This window comes from Pleurodeles waltl, chromosome 5 (assembly GCF_031143425.1).
Source record: "Pleurodeles waltl isolate 20211129_DDA chromosome 5, aPleWal1.hap1.20221129, whole genome shotgun sequence".
Lineage (NCBI taxonomy): Eukaryota > Metazoa > Chordata > Amphibia > Caudata > Salamandridae > Pleurodeles > Pleurodeles waltl.
The window spans coordinates 50244133-50258787 of record NC_090444.1 but is presented as its reverse complement, the minus strand read 5'-3'; the positions used below and the strand labels follow the sequence as shown (position 1 = coordinate 50258787).

Genomic DNA, 14655 nt, shown 5'->3' with positions numbered 1-14655 from the left:
ATTCCAGTGTATGGCACTCCCTTCTACAGCACCTTAGTGTATGCTACTTGACTTTCTGCCAATCCAGTCTTCTACACTTCACTGTACACTATTAGACTGTTTGGTATTCCACTGTACACTATTCCTCCAAACATTCAATTACATTCATACCGCTCTACACTCTTGAACAGTACACTATACATTACTCAACCTTATATGATTCCACTGTACGCCACTGCACTGGACACCACTCCACTGTATGCAACTCCACTGTATGTAACTCCACCATATGCTATCCCACTCTATACTACTCCACTGTATGCTGTTCTACTATATACCACTCCACTCAACAACACTTCACTCTATGCTATTTCACTGCATGGCACTCCAATTCACACTACTCCACGGTATGCCACTCCACTCGACAGCACTCCGGTGTACACTATTACACTCCACTCTACAACACTCCACTCTATGCTATTATAACTGTATGGCATTCCAGTGGATGCTACTCTACTGTATGTCATTCCACTATACACCACTCCACCGTACACTATTGCATTCTACCCCATTCCCTTGGATGACACTCCACTATGCAACACTCCACTACATGCCATTCCACTGTACCCCACTCCACTGTATGCCACTGCAGTATTTGCGACTCCCCTGTACGAAACTCCACACCAATGTAGGCTACCCACTGTGTGCTAATGCCACATTATTGTATTCCACTACACTGTACAACATTCCTGTGTATGGCACTCCCCTGTATGACACTCCAGTGAATACTATCTGACTTTCTGCAAATCCACTCTTTGGTGCTCCACTGTAAATTATTAGACTATACGGTATTCTACTATATGGTACTCCATTATATGGTACTCTACTTTATGCCACTAAAGTGTATGCCACTGCATTCTTCCTGGCTCCACTGTGCGACACAATTCCCTTCCTTAGAACTGCACTCTATAAAAGTATATTGCACTTTATGGAACTGTGCACAACTCTACTTCAGTCCATCCACTTACACTCCACTGTCAAACTCTACAGTTCAATCTATGCTAATACACTCCATTATACTGCACTCTATTCCACTACACAACTCTTTTCAATACCGTAAAATACAGCCCTCTACTTTAATGTGCGGAACACTACTCCACTTTCTATGAGTTTACTAAACTGTACGATACACAACTACACTATAATCCACTCCATGCCACTCTACTCTACAACACCCTAATTCAATGTATTATACTTTACATCACACTGTTAGCTAGCTCCACTGAAATATAATCCACTCTACTGCACTATAGGAGTCTTTACCTCGCTCTTCAACACTGTCTAATCATCCTCCCTATGTAGCTCCACTGTGCAACAACTACACTGTGCAACACTTTGCTACAGTGTTTCCTTCTCTACCCCACTACATTCTACCTCACTGCACTCAATTCCACCATACAATATTCCACTGTACAATACTCCACTCTAAAACACTTGACTGTATGACACTCGCCTTCAATTTACAGTACGACATTCCAATGAACAGTACCTTAAAATAACATTCAATACAAGAACATGTTTTTATTAAAAACATGAAAGGCCTTGACATTTCCTGAAAAAAAGGTTATTGATAAATTATAGTTAGAAAAACTTTATTTATTCTGTCCATACAAACCATATTTAAACTACACAAACATTACAAATTCTAAAGTTATTTAAACACCACCCTCACATTCCTATGTCGCCAACCTACGTACACAGTGTTACTTCTAACTTAGATTTTACCTTAACATTCAACCTTAAAATTACTATAAGTCGAGCAGCATCATATACAGTGTTCCCATATCACTTGTCATACTACATAAGCTATAACTCACAAATCTACAGTGCACTGTATTCTAAAAAGTCATCTCAATTGAGATGTCATAAGTGTTGTTATGAAAGCTATATTTTTACAAGGTATAACTAATGTCATATGAAAGGCTATAACCAGTGCATTGAGAAGGCGTGAGTTATAGTGTATGTAGTATGACAAGTGAGGCCAGGCGCGGCAGTGGTTATATAAATGCATGGCATTTATATGTTTCTTTATGTTAAATAAACAAAGACATTCACTGAAAAAAACCAAAGGTTACAGGGATATTATTGTTAGGTTCACATTTTACGCACTGAAAACCATAGAAATTTGGGATAGTTATACTTATCTGAAGAAATTATACCTCATGCAGGAAAGTAACTTTAGGCCACGAGTTATAGTATCTTGATAATATAAGACTAAATATTAGTATAACTATAACTGCTAAATTTCTATTGAATTTCCATGGTTTTGTGTGGATAAAATGTGAATATATATATTATTCGTACATAGGTCCCGGAATGCAGGTGCTCCACACAGCGGTCCTGGGTGGGCTCCGAGAGGCCCTAATATAACCTTCAATGCTTCCTTAGATATCAGGAGAACCAGGACACCTCCAATATGAAAATTCAATTTATTTCAGCACAGATATCCAACGCGTTTCGGCAACAGCCTTACTCATGGATACAACATTGCTGGAGTGCTCCACATAAATAACCCAAGTTGATCATAAACATAAAAAACAGACAAATCCTAATTCATCGACCAAGAGGCACATAATGCAGCGGCCATCTTTAAAGTGCACATTCAAACCTAATACACAGTAGTTAGTATTATGTTAGTCTCTAAAATTCATTCAGAATCTCTCGCAGAGTTTTTTATATCAAAAAGTTAATCAAAAACTTCATCATGATGTTACTGTCCAGCAGATAAATGCTTATTGCAAAAGTTAAAAATTGTAAAATTATGAAATTATTAATTATGACATTAGGGTAAAATATCTATATATGTTTTCACTGTTACTGGTTCTGCAAGCTTTGCATTTCATACATTGGACAGTGATAGCGCAAAAACCACTGGACAGAATTACACCAAATTTGACAGAAAGGTAGCTGTTGGTCCAGAAAATAGTGAAAATCTGTTCACTAGTTTTTGAGAAATTTAAGGAAATCCAAACTTGTATATCTAGGGACACAAAAGATTTGCAACACCTCCCGATCTTGTGTTGAGATCTGATTGGCTGCCAACACTTCAACAAGGAATTGTTCACAACCATCTCAGCTGAAGAAGAGTCCTAAACAAAACAGAGTAATAAATACAAAAGGGGCCAGGGTATGTTGCCGGGGTCCCAAAGGGACAACTCCAGGGCTAAAAAGCATTTAAAAAAAAAGAATTTACCACAAATTTGAGACGGGGTTGTGAATCTGCGGTAAAACATAAAAAAAAACCAAATGTGGGCTCCTGCGCTTGTTTGAAATAAGCGCCCAGGTGGGCCAGGTCCCGGGGCACTCTTTTCTTTTTAATAGGAGGGCCTTCTGGCCCCCCACAGCCCCGGGGACCACCACTCCCCTGGAACGATTAATAAAGTAAAAGTGGGACCGGACAGACCCCCACGCCCTGGGGACTACACCCCCTGGGGCAAAAGTGCTTTTATAACATGGAAGAGGCCCGATGGCCTCCCCCACAGCCTCGGGGACCACCACCTCCCAAGGGGCTATAATAAAATATGAGCGGGCCTGCGCGGCCTCCCCACGCCCAGGGACCACCACCCACCAGGGCAAAAATGCTTTTATAACTTGGGTGAAGCGCAGTGACCTCCCCCACAGCTCTGGGGACCACCACCTCCCCAGGGCTATAGTGAAATATGAGCAAGGGACATTTAAGACATTGGTTGCAGGGGGGACGCTCGGGCCCCTCACAGCCCTGAGGACCACCTCTCCTTGGGCCATTAAAGAAATTAGGTGCGGGGTTGCCTTGGCCCTCCCTCAGCCCCAGGGATCACCACCTCCCCAGGCTAATACTAAATAATGTGAGGGGGTCTGTTTTTGACCTCCAAGGCCAAGGGACCACAACCTCTCTGGGGCTTCTTCAACGATGCAGGGGGGGGCGCGCCCCTCATCATGGAGCCACCAATGGCCCTGGGAATAGCCACCGCCCCAGGGCCAGCTCCTGCTATGTCCTGGGTGTCCACCCATGGGACATAGCTGTTTGGTGTGGCATGGCTGCTTCAAGGTACAGCAAACACTCAAGTTTCTGACAGCGGGACCTGTCAAGCAGGTCCTGCTGTCAGAAAGTGGAGCTTTCCTCTCTGTACCCTGCATGCATATCTGCGTGCAGAGAACAGAGATAAAAGGTTTGCTTTAGCAACCACAGAGCTGCTACTTAAAGCAGCTCTTTGGTTGCTGAAGCAGTGGGACAGCGGGAGAGGCCTTGAGGCTTCCATCACAGTCCCTTCGAGCCCGTAAAGGGCTAGTTATAAATCAAATTTAAAAAATAATAAAAAACATGTAGCCCCTGAGGGCTCTCCCGAGGTCCCAGATAGCCCATTAAGGGCTTCACACTGAGCATTGAGAGTTCGAGTCTACCCGGACATGATTCCCTCTTTTATTTTATTTTTTCCCGCAAAAATGTTTATGGGTCATATTCAAGGTAATTTTACTTTTAAAAAAAGACAAATTCTTTTTTATTTTTAAATTGTGCAGAAAAATCTCATTCTAGGGATATCCTATATCAAAGCTTAAAAATGTCTCTATCTCTCTCCCTCTCACTCTTCCTCTCTTCTCTCTTTCAGTCTCTTTCTCCCAGTCACACACCGACTCAGACACTTACACACCCACTCACAAACCCCCTCAGACACTCACCCACCCACTCACAGACCCAATGACACCCTCATGCACCGACTCACAGACCCACGCACACACTGACACACCCACTAAAACACTGATGTATGCACTCTCGCACCCATTCAGACACTCTCACACCAGATACACCCTCTCACATCTGTTCTGACAACCAGAGAGGTTGCAGCCAACTTCCACTGCGTACGGCCAAAGGGCCATGCACAGCATGAGGTTGGGTGGTTAGGGTGGTTATCCATAGGGACTGGCTGCAGGCCAGCCCTTGTGGGCAACTCCTGCTGCGCACAGGTAAAGGCTGTGCACTGTGCAGAGATGGGTGCCTTTAGGGAGTTGGCCCTGTGTCCAACTGCTACCACACACGGCTAAAGGCTGTGCACGGCGGTGGTTGGATTAACGTATAGTAATGAAAATTCCTATACATTAAAAAACCATATACATTCACAGTAAAACAACTGTAACTGTAAAACAACAAAGGTTACAGTGACGTTATAGCTAGGTTCACATTTACAAACGTACAAAACGATAGAAATTCACAAGTTATAGTTATATTTATCTCAAGTAACTATAACTTGTGCCCTAAGGTAATGATAACTCGTGCCCTCGCCATGCACAGCTAATTACGCCACAAATTACGCCACTCATGATATCTTTGATAACATCATTGATAATATCAATTTAACATTTGCAATAAAATTATTGATGAAAAAAATTTGCATTGTGGGTGAGCGAGTTATAGTTACCTTAGGCCACAAGTTACAGTTACTTGAGATAACTCTAACTATAACTGGTGAATTTCTGTACGTTTGTACGTTTGAAATGTGGGCCTAACTATAACGTCCCTGTACCTTTTGGTTTTTTTCAGTGAATTAATTGAATCTATATATATATATATATATATAGAAATATATATATATATATATATATATATATAGAAATATATATATATATATATATACACATGTGTGTATATTTATATATGCACACAAACACACACACACATATCAATGCTGTGATGTGCATACACCCTGGATTAAAATAATTGCTAGAACCTAATGAATATGGGACAATATGTACACTCAATGACTCGGTTTCACATATCTTTTTCTACAGATCATGCAGGAGTCTGTCCATCCTATATTATTCGGAAGCCCCTGATCTGCCCAGCCGTCCTTACTTTTTCCTGCAGGCACGACTGGAACTGCAACGCCGATGAAAAATGCTGCAATGTGGGATGCCAGCGAAAGTGTGTCAAGGCTCTACCAGGTGAATGTCCAGCATTAAGCACAGAAGAACTGGTAACATGGTGAATCTGCCACAGTTCTTGGAATGAAGCAGTGGGGCTGCTTAATATAAAGACAGCATTTTCTAAGTAATTCTTACTATTGATGTACATGTCTGCATGAGGAATTAGCTATTTAAGCAAAGAAGGGCACTGCTTTTTGGTCGTGTAGTCAATGAGTCCGCAGCAGATGAAGAGAGGAAGAATGATGGTTAAAATATATGTTCCTTGGTTACCTGATTCAATTATATAGTAAAACACTAGAATCCTCTGTGTTCTGTTGAAGAGAAGAACGTGGCTAAATAATGTCCCTCTTCCTGCTGCAGTGACCCAATCCTTGTTTTTTTGTTTCTCACTTTTTATTTAGAATATTCTGCCCTGAGTGGGTGGAATGTTTAAATAGCATTAAAGCCCTTCCGCCTTAGGGATGTATCAGTAGTTATTGCCCTGCCCGTCATTAGCTGCCCTTGCTTGTGGCTCATGTTTATGATGCAAAAGGAGGGCCTTTAACAACCACTGTAACCCTGGGAATCAGGCTGTAATGCTGTATGAGGTGTCTGGATATGATCTTTATTGAAATAATGGGGTGCAACAATGTACGGAGCACTAGTGCGAAATCTCCAACTCGTAGTGCCGGGTCAAGTTTGAAGTTTATCGAAAAGAAAACTTCAGGCAGCAAAGCTTTGGCGCATTAGAAGAACAATATATATATACACACAAGGCAATTAGGAATCAGCAGACAAGGAAAGAAAGAGCTCATGTAAATGCAAATGCATTATGGACATAGAAAAGTTTAAATCAAATAAAATGGACTAAAATAACAAGTGACATTTTGTTAGAAGGAATTCTGAAGTCTTATGGAATTTCTAAAAGGTTCTCTTCTTTGAGCCTACTAGCTCATTGGAGTGAAGGTGCCCATACACATATATGAGTATTATTGTACTGCAAGAAATCACACAAGCAGCTGTTTCTGACTTACCTGGGAGCCCATAGGTGAGGTCATGAGCAGTGCACGGCAGTGGTGGAGTTAAGGTTGCACTTGTGTGGCTATTTGGAGACCAGCTTTTGTAGCTGGGCAGCTGGAAAGCCTTTGCAGTCTATGAGTGCATCAACTGCCCTGGACCTTTAACAACCAACATGTTCTACATTAGATTAATGAGTTTAGAATTGCACCATTTTAGGGCTGCTGCACTCAAAGAGCAACCTCTAATAAACTTTGTTTAGTGTTTATTAACATGTTTTGAGTGAACTGCAAGGAAAATGTTTAAAAAGCTTGTTTCTGTCCTTTTCAGAAAAAATGGGTGTTTGCCCGAGGGTGCCTCTAGTTACTAATTTAGAAGACATCTGTCATAAATGTAATAATGACAAAGACTGCCCAGGAATTGAACGATGCTGCGCTGGACCGAAGGGGCGTCAGTGCCGACCACCAACCAAGTTTGTTGGTAAGAAACTGATTATTTCTTAAACATTGGATCCGTTACCCTCTTTCAGGACTGGAGGTACCTGAAGCTCTCATGAATGCCTTGGGGTTGTTACCTCTCTGTACAGGTGTGCACACTAATTGGCCTTCCACAGCTCTTGTGTAAAGCTTGACCATATTCTACATTTAATAATGGTAATGAGAGCCACTGAAAAGTGCCACTGACCTAAAGTCACTATTGCTGCAATCGTTGGACTCAGCATCTAGAGCAGTGGTTTGCAATCTGTGGTCCGGGGACCCCTGGGGGTCCGCAAAGCCTCTTCAGGGGGTCCTCAACTGCTTAGAAAACTAAATAATATTAACAGATTAGGTTCCCAGCTTTCAGTAATGACTCAGTGGGGGTTCCTGGATTCCAATAATGATTCAGTGGGGGTCTCCAGATTCCAGTAATGCTAAAGTGGGGGTCCACAGAAGTCAAAAGATTGGGAACCACTGATCTAGAGGCTTGACTACACATACAGCTAAACAGCCTGCTTCTACATACACTACATAGATATCGCAATACGTAGCTACAGAACATCTAGAATTTGCCATAGGCTTGTGTTTGTTCGAAACAGAAGTGAGACTCACCTACTCCCTATTGTTTGATAAAACATGGAAGCTCATTGCAAGCAGCCTAACTCTCCCAACCATTATCCATATCGAGTGAGGCCCTTAGACTCCCCCTAGAAATAAGGAATCCGTAATTCTGTTTCCCATTCCCTAGCAATTGCTCATTTCCGCTGTTATTTCCCCCATAAATCTCACCTGCTCCTTTTGGGTACAAGAGCGCAGATCTATGACATTGGAACACATTTTGTAATCCTGGTTTGGTTAAGAACAGTTGTTACCATCCAACTCAGGATTACCAGGGACCATGTCATGAGGGCCACAGTGACAGTTTACAAATGCAATATTCAGGAATGTCAAAGCACACGGATGTTGTCCTGGCAAGAAAAGCAATGAGAAGGGCACAAAGCTACTCTTTCAGCATGCATTGACCTGTCCTGAATTTTTCAATTCATTAGATTTGCTTGTTAACACGCATGCTGTCAAATGTTTATTATTAAGTACTCATGTCTTTCATGAAAAGTTAAGAGAACTTTACATTTAAATAAAGTTAATGTAACATTATATGGATTTAAAATAAAAAAAGAAATATGTCTGTATATTTTGATTCTTCTAGCCAATAAGAAGAATGAAGTTCATTTTTAGGGGGTGGCCACAAGTGGTTGTCTGTAGTTTTTAGCCTATGTATGCCTAAAGGCAATGTGACTCAACCAGCTTTTCTTCTATAGTTCACTCTGAAGTTGATTGTGCTGCATCGATTTAAACTCCTACAGCACCACACATTCAAAACTAGCCATGCCAGGCATGCACACACTGAAGAGGAACATACATGTGTGGGCCCACATCCTTGTGAACATTGACGCTTAAGAGAAATGTCGCATGTGGTAAATGTCAAGACTCAGAAAATTGTTTTTGCAAAGTCTCTTGATCAGCATATTATCGAATAATGACTTTTCATAAACTATTTCTTCCCTTCCGTTGTGTAGAATATGATTTTTCTCATTCTGCAGTTGCTGAGTTGGTAACTATCACAAATAATGAGGAGATGTAAGCAAGCTTTTCTCTGGAAGTTTTCCATTGAAATACTCACTGCTGCTACTTTTGTTTTTGTTACTGCCCAATTCCAAACGTATTGACAACCTTTACATTCCGGTAATCACCACAGCCCAAATGATCAAGGGGTTCAAACCACAGTGTACTTACTCACTAACAGACTTGTGCAGAAATTCCTCATGGTGTCCAGCTTCTGAAATCCTACAGTGTCACTACCTGGTCTTCAGACAAATATCTGTCATAAAAAGCTATTTTTAAATATTGCAATTAGAATGAAGCAGAATGCTAAAGTGCTATGGCACTCCACCTAGATACCCAAATTACTCCCTTTGTACACGTGACTGTACAAGGTGTTCTGGGGAGGCAAACGTTTGGACCTGAGATATGGTATGACCAAAGTAATTATCCAAAATAAACAGAATGTCTAGCCAGAGATATGCGGCTATAAAAGATAGGGTTTTACTCACACTGAGAGATTTAAGAGATGTAAAATTAGGATACTCCTAAAACAGAATAATTAATGTAATTACACACAGGCACTAGGTTTTCTAATAGAACACTGTCTTACAGGCAATATGACCCAGTGGGAAAAATGAAGCTTATTGTGATTAGTATAAGTCTGTTTGTGCTCCTGTAGGTGTGTGATATACAGTGTTGCAATCTTCATATATACTACCAATAAATTCTGTGCCAGAGCAGTATTCTGACATTCACCCCTAGTTGAAAATAAGCACTGAGCACAATAACATTCCCCATTTTATTCACCCTGACCACAGAGAGGAAAGACTTTTGAATCCTGCAGAGTTTGCTCTTTAACAAGCAGTCTGCCCAGCAGTCTTTAAATGTTGAAATGTTCAACAGAAGTGTTTAACGTAAGAAAGTGGCTTTGACATTTCAGAATTATGCCAACATTATCAGGGGTATGATGTAAGTCTCTCCATATGGGATACTATGGTTTGGAAGGACTGTTTCCGATATAGATAGCTGCAGAGATAGAACTGGCTTAGCTGTAGACTTACTGTCCCTGACCTGCATCTCATGCAGATATGTATAAAGATGACACTGTTCTTGGCTGTCAAAATGTTGTATATATTTTTTACAATGAGCATGCTGAATTCATGTCCTGTCATTATTGAGTTGTTTACATTCCAAAGTGTCTCTATGCTGTTTAAACCTTGAAACAACTCTTTTGTTGTCTATACTTTAAATGATTCCTCTTTTGTTTACACTAGAAAGATGCTCTATATCTTCTTTACATTTTAAAGCTCATCCCTATTTTGTGTGCACTCTTTGGGCCATATGTACGAAAGCTTTTTCCCATAGACACAGAATGGGTAAAATCCTTTGGTACATCTGGCCCTTTATTCTTTATATTCTAACACTGACCAATAGAGTTTACATTTAACACTTGCCTTTGCTGCTTACACTGTACAACTGCTCTCTGTTCTTCACACTCTGATGCTAATCTATTATGTTTACACTGTAAAGCTTGCCTTTGTTGCATACACTGCAAGCCGATCTCTTTATCCTCTAATAATAATCTATTACGTTTACACTGTAAAGCTTACCTTTGTTGCATACACTGCAAGCCACTCTCTTTATCCTCTAATAATAATCTATTATGTTTACACTGTAAAGCTTGCCTTTGTTGCATACACTGCAAGCCACTCTCTTTATCCTCTAATAATAATCTATTATGTTTACACTGTAAAGCTTGCCTTTGTTGCATACACTGCAAGCCGATCTCTTTATCATCTAATAATAATCTATTATGTTTACACTGTAAAGCTTGCCTTTGTTGCATACTGCAAACCACTCTCTTTATCCTCTAATAATAATCTATTATGTTTACACTGTAAAGCTTGCCTTTGTTGCATACACTGCAAGCCACTCTCTTTATCCTCTAATAATAATCTATTATGTTTACACTGTAAAGCTTGCCTTTGTTGCATACACTGCAAGCCGATCTCTTTATCATCTAATAATAATCTATTATGTTTACACTGTAAAGCTTGCCTTTGTTGCATACTGCAAACCACTCTCTTTATCCTCTAATAATAATCTATTATGTTTACACTGTAAAGCTTGCCTTTGTTGCATACACTGCAAGCCGATCTCTTTATCATCTAATAATAATCTATTATGTTTACACTGTAAAGCTTGCCTTTGTTGCATACTGCAAGCCACTCTCTTTATCCTCTAATAATAATCTATTATGTTTACACTGCAAAGCTTGCCTTTGTTGCATACGTTGCAAGCCGATCTCTTTATCCTCTAATAATAATATATTACGTTTACACGGTAAAGCTAGCCTCTGTTGCATGCACTGCAAGCCACTCTCTTTATCCTCTAATAATAATCTATTATGTTTATACTGTAAAACTTGCCTTTGTTGCATACACTGCAAAGCTGCTCTCTTTTCACTCTAATCATAATCTGTTGGGTTTACACTCTAAAGCGTGTCTTTGTTGCAAACACTGTAAAGCTGCTCTCTTTACACTCCAATGATAATCTGTTGTGTTTACACTGCAAAGCTTGCCCTTGTTCTATACACTGTAAAGCTGCTCTCTTTACACTCCAAGGATAATCTATTGAATTGACACTGTACATCTTGCTCTTGTTGCATACACTGTTGAGCTACTCCTTTTACATTCTTATGGTAATCTATTGAATTTACACTATAAATATTGCCTTTGTTGCATACAGTGTACAGCTGCTCTCTCTTTTTCACACACTGAAGCTGATCTGTAATGTTTACAGTGCAAATCTTGCCCAGGATTGTTACACTGTAAAGCTGTTTTATGGTCCCTCAGTAATGATGATCAAACTGCACCTTTCACATCTGTTCTCTTTGACTCAACCCTTCTGTTTCTGCTTGTAGGGCTTCCAATCCCTGTTGAAGCACCAGACTCCTAATTATGATGACTCTCGATGAAGGAATGTCTGATAACTATCAGCAAGAGACAGTTTGTGATAACACTGACATAAAGATGTTATGATGAGATCAACATTTACCTATTTTAACTGGAGGTCAAGGGTTACACATGGAAGGGCTTGTCAAGACTGTGGAAATGGGTTGTTTAGAAATAATTCCTTATTTATTTTTTAAATGTCCTGTATAGCTTATAATGCTCACTTCTGTACTCTGACACCTGCTGAGACCTTGTCAGATCATAAGTCAGTGTATGTGTTTACTACGATCTCACAATGAAATACGTTACAAAAATAAAATCGTTTTTTTCTCCCTTGTGTCTCTGATTGTATTCCATAATTTAAAAAGAAATAAACCCAGCTTGTTCAAATATGTCCCTTCGTGAATGAAATGCCAAGCTTAGAAACATGATACAACACAGAATGCCATTAAAAGATCACCATAAGTGTACTTTACCCACAGGTGACTGGTTATGTTTTGTTATTACGATGCAATAAAAATATTTATATAAGAACAGTGCACCCTGAATAGCGCATGTATAAATGAAAACCCTAAAAAAGCAAATAAATTATTACAGTCTCTCTCTCTCGCTCTGGGAAGCTTTTCATGTAAAAATGACAGCTCTACACATATGACACCTGCTGAAATCTATAGCATGTATCAAAATGGATACAACACAAACCACAAAACTTGTTTGTAAACAAGAATGATACAAGACTGAGTTAATATATTGAGTAACAAAACAAATGTGAGTCAAAGACTAAGGGCCATATGTACAAAAGGATTAGGCAGCCACAAATGGTGAATTGGGCCCTTTGCGACTGCTAAATAGCCTTTGATATATACCAACCCCATTTTGCAAGTCAGTACCTATTACCGACTCTCAAAATAGGGATTGTGATTCAGTACTAGGAAGAGGCGTGTAAAGGGCATCCCTTCCTAATAGCGAGATGCAGGGGCATGTATGAATATTTTGCTACCACAATGCGGTCACAAGTCGTTCATACTTTACCAACCTAGTGGGCAATTTTTGATGCTATTGATGTACTGTTCATGTACTGTTCAGGGTTAGCGCCAACATTTTGGCGCTAACCCTGAAGAGTACATAGGGGCGCAAAGGTGTGCCCCCTTTTAACACCTACTCTGAGCAGGCATTAAAAATGGCACAATGAAATCTTTTAGATTTCTTTAGGCCATATGTTCGGCACCGCCTAACGGAGGAATGCCCTCCTTGCATTAATTATGCCTGGCGCAGGCATAATGAGGCAGAAGGGGTTACAAAGTGGCAAAAAGCATGCAATGCGTCAATGTGTAAATATGGCGTGGCGATTTCGGCCTCGTTGGGTCACATTAATGTAATAAAAATTGGCGCTAATGTGGCGCAAGGAGGCCTTAGGCCATCTTAAATCTCCAACGAAAGGGTCTAAAGAAATGAGCTGCTTTGCCAAACACTCCATGCTCATTGAAAGATAACGCAGGTGATTATACTGATGTTGATGCGTAAGGGTTCAGGATTTTAGTTTCGTTCAAAATAGAGGATTTCAAATTGTGGAACGTGACTTATGGGAGGGGTCAAACCCTTTTAGTCAGCGGGGGGTGGAAGAGAAGGAGCAAATGGAAGGGAAGCTCAACAATTAGCACACGCTATTTTCAGCTGATGCTGGCAAGCCAGCACAACTGACACTGCACATACCACAACAGGCTTGATTCACACAAAGATGCTGGTAAGTAAACACTCTAAAGTTTTGGCAGCAGCAGCAGTGCAAGGATCCATCATAAACAAAAAAGTGACATGACCGGCAGCAGGAAATTATTCCTTCACACATACAGCAGCCAACAACATGAGTAGTTGCAGAACAAGGAACCCATTGTGCTCTCCTCAACGTGGTTGAAATTGGGATCACCAGTGTGGGGGAATTTACTTTTGAGAGTCTGTCAAAGCTTTGAAATATTGTAGCTCTTTGTGGCGAGACACAAGTTAAGGATTGTGACTGCAGCTCTCAATCTGATATGGGTTTTTTCGTGCAGTTTGTTTATTTTACCATACCATCTTATATTTTCTGGAGCAACTTTCTAGTTTGCATGTGCCTTGCCTAAAAGAAAAGGGCATGTATAAGCTTACATTTTTTGTTTCTCTTTTTCATAACTTAGTGCATTTATTGTTTCCTCTGTCCACATTTAAGGCTGCTCGTCTTGTGTTGAATTGTTTTTCAGCTTTATGGAGGGAATACATAAAAGTGGCTTAAGAAAATAGTCAATGTCCAAACCTTCTACAAACTCAGGCAGGTGGAGTCTGAAACCGTGGGGAGGATGATTGCCAGGATGAACACCCAGACAGGAGACTGCTGAAGAGGGGCAAGTTTCTGTAAAGAATGTACTTCAGCCAGCGCTGACAGCGTCCCTTGACTCAATGCAGAAAGCCATAGGATGTTCTACTGTTGCGTCTTTGAAGGAGGAAGGAAAACCGCACAGGACCTGTGGAAATGTTGCCACAAAGAGGAAGAATGGCTAGGCATCACAGCTGAGGGATCATTCAGATGTTCCTTCTCATTCAAGAGAGGATGAATCCAAGTATGCTCCAATCAGAAAAGCAGAGAAGGTCACATTCCTGGGAGACACTTTTCCGAAGTGATCTTTAGTCCTAGTTCTGAATAATTCTGATGAGGATCC

General features: G+C 40.5%; 1 protein-coding gene across 5 annotated transcripts in view; it reads left to right on the top strand.

Moving 5' to 3' along the window:
- Positions 1-12298, top strand: part of LOC138295324 (balbiani ring protein 3-like) — a 137154-nt gene extending 124856 nt beyond the window's left edge. For all 5 annotated transcript variants that reach the window (XM_069233548.1, XM_069233546.1, XM_069233547.1 and 2 more), the window contains 3 exons: positions 5803-5955; positions 7264-7413; positions 11935-12298. In XM_069233548.1, the coding sequence (XP_069089649.1) occupies positions 5803-5955; positions 7264-7413; positions 11935-11969 (338 nt within the window). In that variant the 3' untranslated portion in view covers positions 11970-12298. The remainder of the gene's footprint in view (positions 1-5802; positions 5956-7263; positions 7414-11934) is intronic.
- Positions 12299-14655: the final 2357 nt, after the last annotated feature.